Source organism: Loxodonta africana, chromosome 25 (genome assembly GCF_030014295.1).
Source record: "Loxodonta africana isolate mLoxAfr1 chromosome 25, mLoxAfr1.hap2, whole genome shotgun sequence".
NCBI lineage: Eukaryota > Metazoa > Chordata > Mammalia > Proboscidea > Elephantidae > Loxodonta > Loxodonta africana.
The window spans coordinates 17507665-17527699 of NC_087366.1; the positions used below are offsets into that span (position 1 = coordinate 17507665).

Below are 20035 nucleotides of genomic sequence, written 5' to 3' on the forward strand. Positions count from 1 at the left end.
TAGAGACACTTACAGAGAACACAGTACTCCTCTCATCTGCCTTAAGGAGATAAAGTGGTGTAATTTGTATAGGGTTGTTATATCCTCAGGGTGTTTGATAGATATGTAGGAAAACTGATTCAGTCAGTATACTTCCAAGTGGGACATCTTAAAAAAGAAACAAGTGTTTAGTGATTATCTAGTGCTAGCCTAATTAGTGATTGGTCTTGTCTTCTTGTATTGCTTTATTCTTCTTTGAGATTCTTTCAAATGTCAACAATTTAAGAGGAATGGAGTAAGTGAGTAGGATGTATGTATTTTGGGATGTATAGATGGAAACAGAACATCATCTAGAGGTTTTCTAGTCTTACATCCTCCTATATGCTTAGTTTCATTTTCTCTGGGCCCTTGATCTAAATTCAGATCTTCTTTCCTACATATATGCGTTTAGACACATCAAATGTAGGCGAATTATTATTTCATGTAACTCTTTAATGCCTTTGCTTTTTTCCCCCTACTCTGTGCTACCATTGGAATTTCAGCAGCAATATTAAAAGGTAAAATGATTCCAAACTACATTATTAATAGTAGTAAGTATCTTGCAATAAACCTTAAGTTATATGTGTGTATATATGTATGTGTATGTATATATATACATATATATAGTTTTGTTTCAGTGGATAGATACCATAATAATATTTGGTATAATGTAATTAGATTATTTTAATGTCTGGTCAGCTGTCCCATAATAATAATTCTTTATCCTTTCATAACAAAAATTCTATCAATTATATGTCTCATGTAATAGATGAATTCACTAGCCCATTTCCACGCAGGAGTCATTGTCACATAGATGTCGTTTGGGCATTTATCACTTTTGTGTTGAATACAATGGAAAATACTTTAAACATTGACTTGTTTTAACATCATATGTGGGGTGGGGGAGGGAAGGAAGTGGAGTTAGGATTAAGAGATTATGGTAATGCGTGTCCTTCCCATGCCAGAGAAGGAATATGGGAAATGGGGAATTCTACTAGAAAAAAAAATTCTTTGGACAGTGTTTTCTGAATGACCTTGCAGTAAAATGGCATTATTTAAAATATACTTTTAAGTGGTTTTCATAGTCTGAATTTATTGAAATGTGATCCTGATATAGAATGATATTTTGATAAAACAGCTTGGAAAATCCCCTTTTTTGTAATAGCATTTTTGAGAACTGTATGGATTTATTATTAGCTAAATCAGTGACAAATTATTAATATTTATCAACGTAGCAAGATCAGTGATAATCGTTTTAGGAGATCAGCTACTTTATTCATTTAGGAAAATATTCTAAGGAGTTAATGTTATCATTAATTTGTCCTGTACCATTACTCATGTATCAGTGTTTCTCACCTGCAGCAGGATCAGCTAGAGTATTTCTTAGAAGTATAGCTTCCTAAATCCTACTCCAGAGTATTGAATCAGAATCTCAAAAGGTGGGAGATAGGAATCTGAAATTTTGAACAGGCATCCCAGGTGATTGTGATGCGGCTGCATTTTGAGAGACTGAGCAAGGTCAAGGAGGCACTGCTTTTCTCCCAATTATGTGTCCGCCATTTTGTACCACTAAGAGTACTGTGTAGGGGTTTTTTTTTTTTTTAATAAGTATACCAAATAATAACATCCAATAAATAGAGACTATTAATTTTTTCTTAATACATCTGTGAATTATTTAATTTGTTACAAGTTTAAAAGTTGTTCAAAAGATAGCAACTATCCTATATAAACCCTATATAAAGGAAAGTGCCAGTAAAATGTCCTCCAGATTGCCCTCCGAAAACTCATTTCACAATTACCAATTTTTTTTCTAATAAAGTCACATAGCACTACTGACTTCTTTCCACGTATTAATACAGACATACCTTGTTTCATTGCGCTTTGTAGATACTGCATTTTTTACAAATTGAAGGTGTACGGCAACCTTGTATCAAGCAAGTCTGTCAGAGCCATTTTTCCAACATGTGCTCACTTTGTGTCTCTGTGTCACATTGTGGTAATTCTCAAAATACATCACACTTTTTTCATTATTATTGTCTGTTATGGTGATCTTACTGTTACTGTTGTAATTGTTTTGGGGTGCCATGAACCGTGCCCATGTAAGATGACGAACTTAATTGACAAAATGTTAACACCAACTGGCTGTTCCCCCTTCCGTCCCTCTCCGTGGGCCTCCCTATTTCCTGAGACATGGCAGTATTGAAATTTAGCCAGTTAATAACCTTACCGTGGCCTCTAAGTGCGTAAGTGAAAGGAAGGGTCACACATCTTCTTACTTTAAATCAAAAGCTAGAAATGATTAGGCTTAGTGAAGAAGGCATGTCGAAAGCTGAGACAGGCCAAAAGCAAGGCCTCTTGCACCGAACAGCCAAGTTGGGGATGCCAAGGAAGTTGTTGAAGGAAATTAAAAGTGCTGCTCCAGTGAACACATGAATGATAAAGCGAAACACCCTTATTGCTGATATGGAGGAAGTTGTAGTGGTCTGGATAGAAGATCAAACCAGCCACAACATTCCCTTAAGCCAAAGCCTAATCCAGAGTTAGGCTCTAACTCTCTTCAATTTTATGAAAGCGAAGAGAGGTGAGGAAGCTGCAGAAGAAAAGTTTGAAGCTAGCAGAAGTTGGTTAATGAGGTTTAAGGAAAGAAGTTGTCTCCATACCATGAAAGTGCAAGGTGAAGCAGCAAATGCTGATGTAGAGGCTGCCGCAAGTTGTCCAGAAGATCTGGATAAGTTATCCAGAAGATAAGTAATGAAGGTGGCTACATTAAACAACCAATTTTCAGTGTAGAGGAAACAGCCTTATATTGGAAGAAGATGCCATCTAACACTTTCATAGCTAGAGAGAAGTCAATGCCTGCCTTCAAAGCTTCAAAGAACAGGCTGACTCTCTTGTTAGGGGCTAACGCAACTGGTGACTTTAAGTAGAAGTCAGTGTTCATTTACCTTTCTGAAAATCCTAGGGTCCTTAGGAATTGTGCTAAATCTGCTCTGCCTGTGCCCTATAAATGGAACAACAAAGCCTGGATGACAGCACATCTCTTTACAGCATGGTTTACTGAATATTTTAAGCACACTGTTGTGACCCTGTGGGGCAGTTTAACTTTGTCCTGTAGAGTTGCTGTGGTCAGAATTGACTCGATGGCAGCGGGTTTGTTTTTTGTTGTTGTTGAGACCTACTGCTAAGAAAAAAGAATTTCTTTCACAATGTTACTGCTCATTGTCAATGCACCTGGTCACCCAAGAGCTCTGATGGAGATGTGCAAGGAGATTAATGTTGTTTTCATGCCTGCTATCAGAACACCCATTCTGCAGCCCGTGGCTCAAGGAGTAATTTCAACTCTCAAATATTATTATTTAAGTGCCTTTCGTAAGGCTATAGGTACCACAGAGAGTGATTCCTCTGATAATATCTGGGCAAAGTAAATTGAAAACTTTCTGGAAAGAATTCACCATTCTAGATGCCATCCAGAACATTCATGATTCGTGAGAGGAGGTCAAAATATCAACATTAACAGGGGTTTGGAAGAAGTTGATCCAACCCTCATAGATGACATTGAGGGGTTCAAGACTTCAGTGGAGGAAGTAACTGCAGATGTGGTGGAAATAGCAAGAGAACTAGAATTAGAAGTGGAGTCTGAAGATGTGACTGATAAAACTTTTAAGGGATGAGGAGTTGCTTCTTATGGATGAGCAAAGAAAGTGGTTTCTTGAAATCTGCTCCTGGTGAAGATGCTGTGAACATTGTTGATATAACATCAAAGGATTTAGAATATTATGTAAAAACTTAGTTGATAAAGCAGCAGCAAGGTTTGAGAGGATTGCCTCTAATTTTTTGGTAAATATTTAGTTTCTTTTAATCATGCTAAATTTTTTTTAATAATTTTTTTTGTGCTTTAAGTGAAAGTTTACAAATCAAGTCAGTCTCTCACACAAAAACCCATATACACCTTGCTACACACTCCCAATTACTCTCCCCCTAATGAGACAGCCCACTCTCTCCCTTCACTCTCTCTTTTTGTGTCCATTTCCCCAGCTTCTAACCCCCTCCACCCTCTCATCTCCCGTCCAGGCAGGAGATGCCAACATAGTCTCAAGTGACCACCTGATCCAAGAAGCTTGCTTCTCACCAGTATCCCTCTCCAACCCATTGTCCAGTCCAATCCATGTCTGAAGAGTTGACTTCAGGAATGGTTCTTGTCCTGGGCCAACAGAAGGTCTGGGGGTCATGACCACCAGGGTCCTTCTAGTCTCAGTCAGACCATTAAGTTTGGTCTTATGAGAATTTGGGGTCTGCATCCCACTGCCCTCCTGCCCCCTCAGAGGTTCTCTGTTGTGTTCCCTGTCAGGGCAGTCATCGGTTGTAGCTGGGCACCATCTAGTTCTTCTGGTCTCAGAATGACGTAGTCTCTGGTTCATGTGGCCCTTTCTGTCTCTTGTTGCCTCTAATTTTGAAAGAAGTTCTGCTGTGAGTAAAATGCTATCAAACAGCATTGCATGCTACAGAGAAATCTTTCACGAAAGGAAGAGTCAATTGATGTAGCAGACTTCATTGTTGACTTATGTTAAGTTGCACCCACCACACTGATAAGCCCACAGCCATCAACATCGAGGCAAGACCCTCCACCAGCAAAAACGTTATGACTCACCGAAGGTTCAAATGATGGTTAGCATTTTTTAGCAATAAAGTATTTTTTAATTAAGGTATGTACATTGTTTTTTTAGACATAATCCTATTGCATACTTAATAGACTACAGTATAGTGTAAACATAACTTTTGTATGCAGTGGGAAACCAAAAAATTCATGGGACCCACTTTTTTGTGATACTCACTTTATTGCAGTGGCTTGGGACTGAACTCACAGTATTTCTGAGGTATGACTGTACAGAAAAATAAAACCCCCAAAACAAGTCCCCACCCCACTCCCAACTTCCTTTGATGATAAATGCCAGCCAAGAGTATAGGTATTTCTGGAACAGTCCTAACCGCTAGCAAATTTTCTTAGGTATCTTACTACACATAACTCTTTAGAAGCTAAAGCCTGAGTAATTTATCCAGTTGTCATGTTGCCTCCTCAGGTCAAACCAGTCACGCTTCCTTTAAAAGTTAATTTATCCAGTTTGTTGTTGAACAGAATTTTTAATATCCTCTCTCATATTGTTCCTCTTTCCAAACTTTCAGGACTATGTAAATGTTCTTAATAATAACTACAACCTTGCACGCACGCACGCACGCACACACACACACAAAGCAGTGTGTTGCTACCTTTAGATCCATATTACAGCATCTTACAATTAAGGGTCAGTTTCATTTTCTCAGTATCATTTCTCAAGGGGAAAAAAAAATCAGCATTTTTAAGTTCCAGTACATTCTCATCCTTGTGACATTTGATGGAGGCCTGCCGTGCCTTACAGGCGCAGGCTAGAGACAGATGTTTTCAGCGCTTCTCCTATGTATGTGTCCATCTAGTAAAGAGGCAGATAGAGAGAATGGGGTCCCATGGAAGAAAGAAAGGGCCCATGGTTTGAACTGCTCCAGCTTTAAGTCAGGCAGTGTCACTTTTTCTAAGATCATCCCCCACCGAACTTGGTCGAGGGTAGCTGTACCACTTAGGTTGCTGTTGGGAAGGATTTGATTTTAAGGAAAAAAAGTTGTAGCACTTATGCAGATGGCCTCTGCCTGGAGGCGGGCATTGGGAGCATTCTTGTTTATTAGCAAAATTGACACCTGCTCTGTCTTCTCTGTGTCATACTTTCTCATGTATTTCATTTTCACATCTCTTCCCTCTTTCTGAAAATGCCTTATCAATCACTATCTCCACCCCCATAGCCCTTTTCCAATTTGAGTAATATTTGAATATCCTAAATACCTAGTTTAAATACCATCTTCTATGAAGTTTTCTCTTATTCTCCAGGGTAAAATTAAGAATTTCTTTTTTTAATTGACTTTTTTTATGGCAGTTTTAGGTTTATAGAAAAATTGAGCAAAAAGTACAAGGAGCACTCTGACACTCTTTTCCAAACACAGAGTTTCTCCTATTATTAACATCCTACATTAGTATGGTGCATTTGTTAAAATTGATGGAAAATATTGACACATGATTTTTAACTAATGTCCATAGTTTCCATTAAGGTTCACACTCAGTATTGTACAGCACTATGAGTTTTGACAAATGCATAATGGATGTCTACCGTTACAGTATCATACAGAATGGTTTCACTGCCTTAAAAATCCCCTATGCCCTACCTGTTTATAAGGGCATCTTCTTAATACAGTTCTACTATAATATTTACATTACATTATGGTTCTTTACCTGTTTGTCATTTCTATATTCCTTGCTCTCAGTAAATGCTGAATGAAGAGATGAATGAATGATTGATTTTAAAACATTCATTCTCTGAGTCTTTGCCGAGGTTCCCTTTTCCCTTTTAGTAGCTATCCCGAATATTAAAACTTCTAATTTTTTTTTTCTTTGTATCTTGAGCTTTTCTCCATTCTTGCTTTGCTTTCTGTGTTTCTGTTATACCGTTCCTGAATTTAAGGTTGTAGTTGTTATGCTCATAGGTCTATGATACTCAGCTATGGGTGACAATAGGGACCTCGGAAGGAAGATTTATGTGGCAGCCCCTAATGCCTTCTTCCTTTTTGTATTTCTCTGCCATTTTTACTTTCCTGATTGTTGCGTGCATTTCTTGGCTCTATAGTTCCATAAGCCTATGAAAAACATTTCTTCTATGAGTATCTTCTTCGAAATCCTTTCCCTCTGTCTCTCTCTCTCTCTCTTCCAATTTCACCAGCCCTTGGTACTTTTCTTTATATAGTGTTTTCTATAGTGATCATTGCCATCTTTTGAACAACTTTTAAACTTGTAACAAATAATTGAGATGTATTAAGAAAAATTTAATAATCTCTCATCTTCCTGAGATAACTAACCACTGTTAACACTTTGGTGTGTAACTTTTTCATACCTTTCTCTGTGCTTTATATATTTTCACAGTATAGGTTTTTTAATCTATATACATCATTTAGTAACTTGCCTTTTACAGTTAAATCTATATTAAACATATCCCTCCAAGCCAGCAGGATAGCATAGCTTATTCTTTTAAACTATATTTAGTAGTTTGGCCATACCATAATTTGTTTAACCATTCCATTATAAACCCCCCCCCCCAAAAAAAAACCCCAAACTTATTGCCATGGAGTCAATTCTGACTCATAGTGATCCTGTAGTCCTGTAGGACAGAGTAGAACTGCTCCATAGGGTTTTCAAGGCTGTAATCTTTACAGAAGCAGACTGTCACATCTTTCTCCCTTGGAACGGTGGTGGATTCTAATCGCTGACCTCTTGGTCAGCAGCTGAGTGCTTAACCGCTGTTCCACCAGGACTCCTATTCCATTATTAGGAAACCCATTGCCGTGGACTCGATTCCAACTCGTAGTGACCGTACAGGAGAGAGTAGAACTGTCCCGTATTCCATTATTAGGCATCTAAACTATTTCCAGTTTGCTGTTTTTGTTTTACCACTACAAGCAATGGTCTGGAAAACATTCTTCTACGTAACTTTTTACATATTGATACTTTTACTTCTCTAGAATTTTGAGATTCCCTAAAATGGAATGCTTGGGAAAAGATGAGTCTTTTTTAATTTTAATAGATGTTACAGGTTACATTTCAAAAAGATTGTAGCAATTCACATCATTTCCAGCAAGATTTGAGTGTACACGTTTCCTCTTTTTCCAGTCAGAGCTGAATTATATTGCTCTTGTAAAATTTTGCCAAGCTAATGGGTGAAAAGGAGCCCTGGTGGTGCAGTGGTTAAGAGCTCGGCTGCTAACCAAAATGTCAGCAGTTCATATCCACTTCATGCTCCCTGGAAGCCCTATGGGGCAGTTCTAGTCTGTCCTGTAGGGTCGCTATGAGTCAGAATCGACTTGACGGCAATGAGTAATGGGCGAAAATGGTATCTTGGGCTCATTTACATTTCCTTTTGTAAATAAAATTTCTTTTTTTTTCTGTTTTCTGAATTACCTATATATGTTTTGCCGTTTTAAAATAAGTTTTGTATTTTTGTAAATAATTTATAGGACCTTTTTATTACTTGTATATGCATGTATATAAAATATTTTTCCAATTTATCATCTTTTAACTTTATGGTACTTTTATCTACTTCAGAATTTTATGAACTTAGAAATATTAATTAATTCCTTTAAGGCTCCAGAGTCTCCTGTCTTACTTCAGAAGGTCAACTACCTTGTATTTTACATAATGTCTTCTTAAATTTTCTTCTGAAATTTTTATAATCTTATTTTTTACATTTGGTTTTTAATTCATGTGGAATTTATTATTTTAATATAAGTTAGGAGTCTAACTTTCTATCCAGCTGAAACGTCACTTATTAAGCACCATTTATTAAGTAAACCATCTGTTTCTGGACTTGATGTTCTGTTCCACTGATTTATTTGTTTACTCCTGTGCCAATAATAAGTCAGCTTGCTATTTTGAATAATTTTCCTATCTGTTATGTCAGATGTTACCTCTGATTCTTTTCAGAATTTCTTGACTTCTATTTGATGTACATTCTTCCATGTTATTATTAGGTGCCATTAGGTCGATTTTTGACTCATACCGTCATTCTTCCATAACTCCCCCCCAAAAAACCCATTGCCGTCGTGTCAGCTCCAACTCATGGCGACACTATAGGACAGAGTAGAACTGCCCCATAGGGTTTCCAAGGCTGTAAATCTTTACAGAAGCAGACTGCCACATTTTTCTCCCACGGAGTGGCTGGTGGGTTTGAACTGCTGACCTTTTGGTTAGGAAGCAAGCACTTAACCATAGGAACTTTATTTTAAATTGTACCTGGTTCCAAAAAGAAGAAGAAATAGAAATGGGGTTCATTTTGAAATTGTATAATTACATGTTTGTTTTATAAATAAGGAATTTTTTTTTTTTTTTTTTAACATTAAGACTTTCCATCCAAGAACATATACCTGGAGTCCCTGGGTGGTGCAGCTAGCTGACGTGCGTGGCTGCTAACCTAAAGGTCAGACATTTGAGTCCATCCGGAGGTGCCTTGGAAGAAAATCCTGGTGATCTACTTCCAGAAAGTCAGCCCTTGGAAACCCTGTGGAGCACAGTTCTACTCTGGCACACATTGGGTCACAGCAACTGGTTATCAAAATTTTTTATTAATTTTAATAGTATTTTTTGTTTTTTAATTAGGTTGCTTCTAGTTTAAGTATATAATCTGCAAATAAAGATAATTTGACCTTTCCATTTTCTATACTTGCTCTGATTATTTTACTTCTCATCCTATTGCATTAGCTAGATTTTCAAAATAACGTTGTGTAATAAGTAGCCATAGAGGAATTTTTAGCCAAAAGCACAATCTTTATTATTAGAGCAAACAGCCCTATGCCATTTCCTTTTCTTTTTGATCTCCTTAGCCTATCATAAATAAGCTTTAAGCAGCCAGCCCCCTACTTTCTTTTCTTTGGACCTTACCGTGGTATCCCTAACTATCCAATAAAATGCACCCCTTCTACAAGCTCAGAGGAGAAAATGTGTGGGATGCCCCTGACACCCCCCTCCCAGCCCCCCCCGCCAAAAAACAAAAAACAAACCCTGAGAACTTAAACATCCGTGGTCAGGTCAGATCTTCCGACCTAATCTGTATGCATACATACATACATACCCACCTGTGCCTTCCTGCATGCCCACATACTTTTCGGGTTTTGTGGTTTTATAATAGATTTATCCCAGGGTGAATTATTTTTCCTACTACTTGCCAGTCACTGTTCCAGGCACTGGAACAAAGGCACACAAAAGAGACAAACTCCCTGCCCTAATAAAGATGACGGGGGACGTGGGAGGTTGCACAAACAAATCTATGCATGTTAGATGGTGTTACATAAAGTCTATATAACATGTTAGGCGGTGTAAGTAAAATAAATAGCACCTTAGGTGGAGAAAAATAAAGCTTGTTCTTAATCCGTTTATGTTGTTGTTCTGTGCCACCAAGTCCATTCCGACTCATAGTGACCCTATAGGACAGAGTAGAACTGTCCCATAGAGTTTCCAAGGCTGTAATCTTTACAGAAGCGTGTTGCTCCTTTATCTGTGTATAGTGGTCTTAATTATGATTATACCTTTACCTTTCTCTTTTTAAAGTTAAAGTGCTTAGGAGAAATCCGTTGTTTCCATTTCCATAATTATGTATGCATTAGTATTCTTTGTTTCTCCATTTATGTAAAATTATATAATTTGTATTTTCTGTTCAGTTCTTATTCCTGACTGTTAATTTTAATCATTCCCTATCTAGCTTCCCTTTACTCCACTGACATGCTGTCTCTCATTCAGGCCATCAATAAGTTTCATATGAGAAACTAATATGAGGGGGTTTTCTAGTCCTCATCTTACTTGACTCCTCTGGCCTACTCCCTCCTTCTTGAAAAACTCTTTACTTTTAGCTTTCATAACACAGTGTTCTCCTGGACATATGTTTGTTATTTCTGGCTGTTCCTTTGCTCTTCTACCTTGCCATTAAATATTGGAGTTCCTCAAGCTAAATGCCCTTTTTACTCTCTGGCTGGGCAGTCCCATTCATGCCTGTGGCTTTGGTTACTCCCTTAACAAATGACCTACAAATTTATATCAGCAGTGCTAACCTCTCTGCTCTGAGCAACAGACCTTAATATCCAACTATCTACTCAGTACCTCCTCTTTGATTTTTCAAAAGCATCTTAGTCTCAACCAGCCAGTGCTGTACATATGGTCTTCCTTTCCCCCTCAGCCCCCTCAGAACAACCCCACAAGAACAAAACACCACCTCCATCCACTTGCAGAAGTCAGGAACTTGGGAATCATCTTTTATACCTCCCTTCCTTTCTCCACTATCACCTTCTCTGTCTCCATGTATGTAATCCATCTCTAGTTCTATTGTCCTAGTTATCTGGTGCTGCCATAACAGAAATACCCAAGTGGATGACTTTTACAAGCAGAAGTTTATTCTCTCATGATTTAGGGGCTAGAAGTTCAAATTCAGGGCAACAGCTTTAGTGGAAGGCTTTCTCTCTGTCGGCTCTGGGGAATGATCTTTGTCTCCTTTTAACATCTGTGAGCCCAGCGCTCCATGGAGATCTCCATGTGTACTGACTTCAACCTTCCCCTGAGTCTAGGACGTTATTAGCACGGGAACCCTGCCTGTGTCCAAAGCATGCATTCTGCTCCCAGCTCTTCTTTCTTGGTGGTAGTCAGGTACCTCCCCCTCTGCTTGCTTCTCTCTCCTTTTATCTCTTGTAAAAGATAAAAGATATGACTCAAGCAAGGCTGCGACTTGAGTCACACCCTCTTGTAAGACTGACTCGAGATACACCCCCACACTGATGCTGCCTCGTTAACATATATAGAGGTTCAGATTTACAGCACACCACAGAGTGGAGGACACACAATACTGGGAATCCTGGCCTGGCCAAGTTGACACGTATTTTTAGGGGACACAGTTCAGTCCATGACATATGTTTACTTATGAAAAGCAAATCCATCCACTTCCACCTTCCCTATCACCATCTTAGTCCCAGTTATAATTATTTCTGGAAGTCTGTAGTAGCCTCTTCTCTGGCTTTTCTCTTATCTGTTCTTCACCGTTTAGCCAGAGATATATTTTCAAATTGCACATTGGATCATGTTATGCCTCTGTTTTTAATGATTTCCCATTTCTTTGAGGAAAAAGACCAAACTGTGTAATATGGCGTACACAGCCTCCCAGTGTGTGGCCACCAGTGGATTCTGCACTTCTCTCACCATTTTTGTCTTTTTCTTTGCTGTAACATCTCTGACTATTTTTATTCTCACTGAGCTCCCTCCTGCCCTTGTACCTCTGTATATTCTGTTTCCTCTACCTGGAGTACTCTTCCTTTCCTTCTTTTACTAATGAACTCTACTTATCCTGTAAATCTTAGCTCGTGCCACTTCCTGAAGGAAACCCTCAAATTGCTTTATTATAAACTTTCCGAGCACCATATATATATGTCTCCTTCATTATCCGTGTCACAGTTGCAGTTTCCCATTTATTTCATGTGATTATTTCTAAAAGTTCTTCTCTTCATCTGCAACCACCCGTGAGGGCAGGTGTAGTGTACGTTTTTGCTCCTCATTTTATTCCCCATACCGTGCACAGTGCCTGCCGCACAGTGGACACTCAGTAGGTTCTGGCTGACTTACTGCATGGCAGAGGCTGAGCAGGATGCAGCAGGTAGGGCCAATGCTTTTGAAGCACTTCCTTGTTACAACCCTAAATAAAATGTCCCTTGTGGCTTCGTTGTAGGTGCATTACAAGAGGCCTAACTTACTTTTTAGTCTTCAGTGGATTTTAGAATGACTATATCTTAAAAAATTCATAGACCTACAATAATGAAATAGAAATTTTGTAAATAATCTCAGGTCTTCTTTGCAAAAATATTTTATTTAATCAGTCACGTTAATATCCTTAACCGTCCAAAAATCTTGTATTATCTGCATCTTCTTGGCTTACTGAGTAGGAATTTAACTTTTCAAAAGATACAATTATCTTAAAATATAGCAATGATATGTACTGTTTAAAGTTTATTCTTTCAGTATGTTCTCATGCACAAGCTCTCCTGAACTTAAATATTTAATAAATTTTAGATGTAAATTGCAATTTTATGTGCATTTTACTGTTAGTGTATTTCTTGGCAATTTTTAATAGTCTTACCAGTTTTTAGAGCCATTTCTTTCAACTTAGAAAAGTATATTTACTGGCGCATTTTGCAAAATGAGTATCCAAAAAAAGTGATTGCATTATCTATAAGACTTTTTTTATTTTCAGTGTTAACGTTCACCGCTCTGCAGTAACATGATGTACCTTGACTTTTTTACTTCTTCATTTTATTGCAAAAATCAGTATGCTTTTGAAAGTGTAACAGTACATTTTTTCAGAGGCAAAGTAGCGTGAAGTTTGCTTATTTTTTACACAGATCCTGAAATGGAAAGTGAAGAACAACCATCCTCTGAACACGATTCTCAGGATCAGAGTGCTGAACAGATTACGTCGAGTTCTCAGGAGGCTGATTTGGTTGGTGCAGAGTCTCCTGAGGAAAGTTCTCTAAACTCTCACCCGGAATCGTCAGAATCATCATCTCCAGCAGAGATGGACAATGCTGCAAACGTCTCCCCTTCCGAACAGAATTCTAAGCCCACAGAAAACCATGAGACTACAAGTCTTGATGGTGAATGTACAGATTTAGATAACCAACTTCAAGAACAATCAGAAACTGAGGAAGATGCCAATCCTAATGTTAGCTGGGGTAAAAAGGTCCAGCCTATAGACTCCATATTAGCAGACTGGAATGAAGATATAGAAGCATTTGAAATGATGGAGAAGGATGAACTATGACTCATTAAGGAATCTGGTGGTAGGTATTTAAAAAGAAAAGGTGAACTGTGGTTAATAGACACCCCGATACTAAACAGGCTCTCTCTGGGAGGTGTTGAGTATGGTGATGAGCAGCCACATTCTGACTGGGATAGCATTCGTAGGAACCAGAGAATGTTGTGTTAGAATTGACCTTGTTTACAACTGCCCTATCAAAAATGGAAACTCACAGCTCCCCCTTCAAATGGCAGCATTGCATTGTCCTGCAACACCTCAGGCTAGGGAAACATTAACTGGGCGTTCTTGGGAACCAGATTGCTGCAGTTTCTAGATAGATAAGAAACAAATTTGGGTAATAGTGGAGTGGGGAGTAGGAATTTGTATAGCTTTCTAATTGAAGGAAGCTTGGCTTTCTTGTTTTGAGTTAGAGGCTCTTTTGGGAAGAGACATGAGCACTGTGGGCATCCTGGTTATGCTGCCTTCATAAAATCACTCTTAAGTGACTTAAGTGGATATGAAGCAAATGCATTTATGGTGAAAACAGTCTTTGCTCATCACTTTTCTTTGTTCAGTGACAAGCGATCAAGGTGACTTGATTTTTCCCCCCTCTTACCAATGTCCTTTTTATTTAAACCAAAGGTGAAGCCAGTGTACTTTCTCTGTGTGCTCTCTGCGTAAAGACTAATCAGTGGGACCAGGTAAAAAGGTCAGATAATATATTGTGGAAATTGGTTACTTAATGCTTTGGAAGAACAGAGCAAGGGAGAAATTATAATGTTGCGATATGAACTTCCCGCTGGGAAAGGTATGACCACTCTGGAATGGAATTCAGCACTATATCCTTGTAGGGCGGATTATAAAAGTTTTCCGATTCATTCATTTCTCTCACGGGCGGTCACTCCTAGCCGTCAGCCTTGCTCCGTCCCGTGGTTAGTAAGCAATTTGGGCCACAAGGCCTGCGTCGCCAACAGCTGAATACAGTTCGCTCCATTGTTCTATCCTACGAAGCCATGATGGAACCGTGGTAGTGATCTAAAAATCCTGGGGTAACTCATGATTTTTTTCCTTTGAAACTTTGGTTTCTAAAGTTGCACCTAGGGAGTCTGTTACATTTTCTGTTGAATCATGGTTTTTAGGTTTGCCTTTTTTTTTTTCTTCCTTCTGATATGAACCTGAAAATTAGCCTATGGTGACTTGTGTAAAAGAAACTTACATAGTAGCAATTAACATAGCTTAATGAGAATTTTTTCTTTCCTTTTTTTTGAAATTTTTTTGTGGCAGTCTGGTGCTGGCCACATGTAAGTTTTAAAAACGTTGTTGTGAATATCTGCAGACAACCCTGTAGTTGAAATCATGGCTTTACTCATTTTATTTATTTTTTTTTAACTTCTCTGAATCAGCTCCAAAGGAATATTTGAGACTTAATTTCCTTTTCCTTTCCCATTACATTACACAGGAACCCTTCCTAACACAATTCTGAGGTACTGTGGAGCTTAAACTGTATATTGAGCTGTTAAAAGAACAGCAGTGCTGTATTGTAGTTATGTATATTCATGTACAGTATGTCTTAGGTCCCAGGTAAACTTAATTCTTTTATAAGGAGATAAATAGCTGCTTTCAGAAATTCCAGCTAAACATAAATTGGGTCTGTGAGTAATCTAATAGAGAATTCACTTTGGGGGGGAGGGGGAAGTAGACAAATACAAGCTTTATTGGCCCTTAATTAAACCTGACACCAAAATGGATATTTTTAGTCTCTTTGCATGTGCAATTTGGTGTAAGATGATAGAAGTATAATACATACCGTGTCAAGAAGGATAGATACAGTGCTTGGTTTGTCTTAATTGCAAAGCTGCCAAAATAGCGGAAGCTTAATGAGTTGACTTGCCTTGATTTATAGGACTGGGGCTTGGTGAAAAGGAGCAGATGTCCCTTTAAGACTTTGATTACAGAAGCCTTATATCCATTGCTTTGATTTTTGTATTTGCCACTCAAAGCCATTGTTGTCTAAATCTACTTTTCTAAGTTATCAAAATAACATTTTTTCCCAACAAAGAGAACTTAATGGCATGAAGGATCTTGTGACACAGAAGCCAGTTTACTGCCGCCCTCCCTTCTTTTGGCCATTAGGGGGAGCTGTTGCCTTTCATTGAGGTTTAGAAGCTAATGTTCACTTGTTTAGAAAAGTGAATTTCAAAACAAAAAGAGCAAGAAAGAAAAATTAACAAATTATACTTAATACTCAGAAGGAATTATACTTGATTTTTCTCTAGTTAAGAAATGAAGGTGTAACGTTCAACTTCAAAACCCCAACACTGTAATTGATCCTACATTTATTCACCTGACATACTGCCACGAAGTAGTTTTTGAGTTCATTAAAAAATTCCAACAGCATTAGTTTTTTTTTTAAATGTTTTATTTTTAAAATACCTTTTTTAGACATTTTATTTGCTTCCTAAAAATTCAGGGGTTTCTATGAGACCCTGAATTTAGAAACATCTGGTCTACCTCAGTTAAATGTTAACTGCTTAAAGATTGAGCTGAAGTGATCTCCACAGCCATAAAATGGTTTGACTAAGAAGGATTTATATAATGTTTACAAACTTGGAATCAAGGATTTTATCTGAAAGTTAAAAGTTCGATATTAGAGGAAGTGTTTAATTCAGGTGTTTTCAAGTTTTGAAACTTAACTTGTTTACCTACTAAAAATAAGATAGCTGTAGTCTTTTCTGCTTATAAAAGTCCATTGAAATGTTCGACCCTAATTTACAATACTTTTCCCCTGAAGTTTTAAGTGTGAAAGAATTGTGATGTACTAGACATGTCTGGGGCAGGATAATTTGTTGAGTAGGTTTTTTTTTTTCTCCCTTCTTTTTAACCTTTAATAGGCTTCCAACAAGAGTACAGTTGTTTCAGAACAAATTATCTTTTGACATACATTTCAGTTTTTCTTCACAGTATTAGAGTAAAATGAAAATGGACAGTTTCTGATTTTAGCTTCTCTAACATAATTACTCTCTTGAAAATTTTTTAAAAATTTAAATTACCATCACACAACCCTTTTTACAGTAAAACCAGCATTTGTTCTCTTACCAAACCCCATGCCAAATTCATCGTTAAAAAAAGCTCAGCATAAGTAATTCAAGTAGCACTCATAATTCTTTTTGCGAGGTGGGGGAGAACTTAGTAAATATTCCAGCCGGTCGTTTTATGCACAAGGCTTCAGTCAGAACATAGAAAAAAAAAACAAAAAACATTCTGTGAATGAAATATTGTATGTTCAGATTTTATAAAAGACATTTTTAAAAGCCCAATTTACAGCCGTATATTTTCTTATGATGTAATTTATGAAAAAGATGTCTGTACTAACAGGTGCTGTAACACTACTGTTGTTGGATTTTATCGTTTGGTGATAAATGTATGCAATATTTCTAGGGGAAACTACTGTGATGTAAAAGTCTGGGCAAAATGTATATAATCCTTGTATATAATTGTGTATTTGATTATAATTACTGATTGTACAGATTTAATAAAACATGTAAATATTCCAATCTAGTTTTAATTTTTAGCATTCTTGTACATGTCTTTATACTTTATATCTTTAATTTTTTTTTTGAACCACTCCATCTTCCCTTTTAAATTTTTTCATTTTACCCCGAGGAGTGAATTTTAGATGTAGAAACCCAGGAACACTGAATAGTTTCACAACTCACCTAGTGCCAAGGGTCCTCAGAATAGAATTGAAGAAATATTAACAGTTCGCTCTCAGTGTTTGTAACATGGCTGTGTTTTGTGTTTACTTAGATTTAATAAAATCAGTTGCCATTTCAATATTGTCATAAAAAGTAACACCAAGACTTGTTAATTCCACTGAGTCCATTGCATTTCAGTGGCCACTTTTAGGTACTGTGGTACTGGGCTTTTCGTCTGTACGGTGCCACGGTTTCTGAGCACAGATACTGTGAAAGGCCTAATAATAATCGCTATTACTTATTCGTAATTATTGTTCGGAGGATGAGTGAACTGAGATTTGAACAAGTTCTAAGCATCTTACTCAAAGTTCCACATTTAATGACTGGGGAGTGCGATGGAGCCCTGGTCTGGTTCCAGAGCCAGTGCTCCTTCCTGTGTGCCTCTCTCCCTTCCTTTCTCAACCCCTTCCACCCCTCCTTCCACCCCCATTCAGCGTCTGTTTACCTTTTGCTCAGCCACTACCTTCCTACCTGGCTGCTTTCTCCTAATCTGGGATTGAAGTTTAGAAATGGTGGCATCCATTCTCAGGCTCACTGGGCACTAATTCTGGTCTCAGCTTGTGCCACTCACACCAGTGTTTCAGCAAGAGTGAAAGGATCTGTTAGTGTTTTCTTACAAAACTCAAAGGGGAAGTCGCTTTTCTTCTTTGGGTAAAGCAAAGTTCAGAGGCGTATTATGATGCGTGTCTTCCAGCACCAACCCTAAAAGTCGCCTTTGACACGAATGCAAACGCAGGTCTTCTGACCCTGACCACCAGGGTTAGGTCAGAGCTCACACGCTAAGGGGTGCAGTCCACCAGACTGCCGAGTCTGCCCGAGACTTCGGTCCTCAGCCCCAAGTTCCAGCGTCCCAGGACACCTGCACTGCTGACCTGGTGGCTACAAATGTGGTTCTCACTACCCCCCTCAGGATATCAGCTGCAAGCTCAGGGGTCCCCAGGATACCCTCACTTTTGACTTGCTGGCTACAAATTTGGGGCTTTCCCATTGCTCTTGGGTTTGATAATTCACAGACCTCGGGAAAGTGCTGTGCTTACGATTATAATTTTAGAGCAAAGAGAATACAAGAGATTCATAGGGCAAAGTCTAGGCGGGTCCCCAGTATGAAACTTCCATGTCCCAAGGGATGTATCTTTCCCTCCTTCGCCCGCCTCCCTGTGCATTTATGTCTATCAATCAACCAAGAAGCTCATCCAGCGAGGTTTCATTATGTAGGCATGATTGAATCATTGTCCACGTGGTTGAATTCCATGCTTTGCCCCTTCTCCCCCTCCCCCCAGGTCAGGCTGATACCATGTGGTGAGCCTTTCTGGCATGGCCAGCCCTGACCCAACATGAGTCAGCTGGTTAGCATAACCTGTCAGGTGAGGCTGAAGCCCTCCGTGAATAACAAGACATTCCTGTCACTCAGGAAATTCCAAGGTTTTAGAGGTTAAAGGAACCAGGTCAAAGACCAAATTCTTTGGGTTAAGTCGTTCTTCATCCCACGCACATCTACTAAGAGGAAGCTAAGTAATTTAAGAGTTAATTGAGGAGAGTAAGTGTCAGCCTCTGCCTGCTAGTTAGCCCTGGTGGCACGACGGTTAAGCACTCAGCTGCTACCCAAAAGATCCGCGGTTTGGAAGCCAACAGACGTTCCAAGGGAGAAAAGACCTGGCGATCTGCTGCCGTTAAAGATTACAGCCTAGGAAACCCTATGGAGCAGCTCTACTGTGTTACATGGGGTTGCTAGGAGTCAGATTTGACTTGACAACGACAACATCCTTCTCAAACCTAACTAGCTGGCCTTGCTCTTGGTTTACCTTTATAAACCTGGAGACCTATAGTTTCCATCCTCCCTCTTCAATGAAGTGACAAATGGGGGTCCACTCACAGACCCCGACACTCTTAACCCATAAAAAATGCATTCTTGTCATCCCAGATGACCACAGAATTGCTTGAGTTCTGAAGTCTTACGGCATCTTACATAGCATGTTCCTACCCTCAGGGGTACTGTTTAAGAAATAGCAGCAGCAAGTAATGCTGAAAAAATGGCCTGGGCATAACAGTAGGATGTGATTTCTTTACAAAACAATACAAAGAAATTTAAAACCTCCTCTCATAGTTGAGGAGAGAACCAAAGTCCTTAAATTGACTAGTCAAAGATACAGAAACTTAACACCAAGGGGCTGATTGATCCTTCCACCCAGTACTACCAGACTTTTGTAGCAACAAGGGCCACATTTTACAGATGAATCCCCACCGTTATATTTTCTGAACCTCTAAGAAAAGCCATTGGCCTTAGGGTATAAGAGGCAATCTGACAGACTAGCTTATTTTATGCTCCCTCTCCCCACTCTTCCTTCCAGCTTTCTCCATTTGTAGAGGATAGCTGCTGCTCTTAGGGGTACTAACCTGTTCATTTGGCCACTCTCCTGCCTCACATGAGCACAGTTATGTGAAATTTAATTAATTCCACCCCAACTGTCATTGCATAGTGAAAAATATTTGTAAAGCCCTGTGATCTCAATCTCTAATCATGACATACTGTCTTACCGGCTCAGTATTCTTCACTCGAGTAATTCCTCAGGACCCCTAACCCATTGATGCTACTACTTTCTCAAGCTCCATCACCCCTCCTCCTGCCCTCACTTCCCACCTTAGCCAGCATTAGCCTCTCTCCTTCTGTTGTATTTGCCTGGGAAAACCTTAAATCTTACTAAACCCAACTATGAGTCAGAATGGACTCGACGGCAACAGGTTTGGTTTGGTTTTACTTTACCCACTGATTCTGGACCTAAACTTATGTAGCTGAATGGACCCGGATAAAATCACACCCCACTGCTGACTGGCCTCACTATAAATCATGAAAAAAGGAAAGAAAATTTTAAA

General features: G+C 38.7%; 1 protein-coding gene across 2 annotated transcripts in view; it reads left to right on the forward strand.

The window, feature by feature from the left end:
- The window catches only part of EDEM3 (ER degradation enhancing alpha-mannosidase like protein 3), a 73350-nt gene extending 59160 nt beyond the window's left edge, over window positions 1–14190 (forward strand). For both annotated transcript variants that reach the window (XM_010590945.3, XM_003410844.4), the window contains exon 20: window positions 13015–14190. In XM_010590945.3, the coding sequence (XP_010589247.1) occupies window positions 13015–13433 (419 nt within the window). In that variant the 3' untranslated portion in view covers window positions 13434–14190. The remainder of the gene's footprint in view (window positions 1–13014) is intronic.
- The last annotated feature ends 5845 nt before the right edge of the window (window positions 14191–20035 follow it).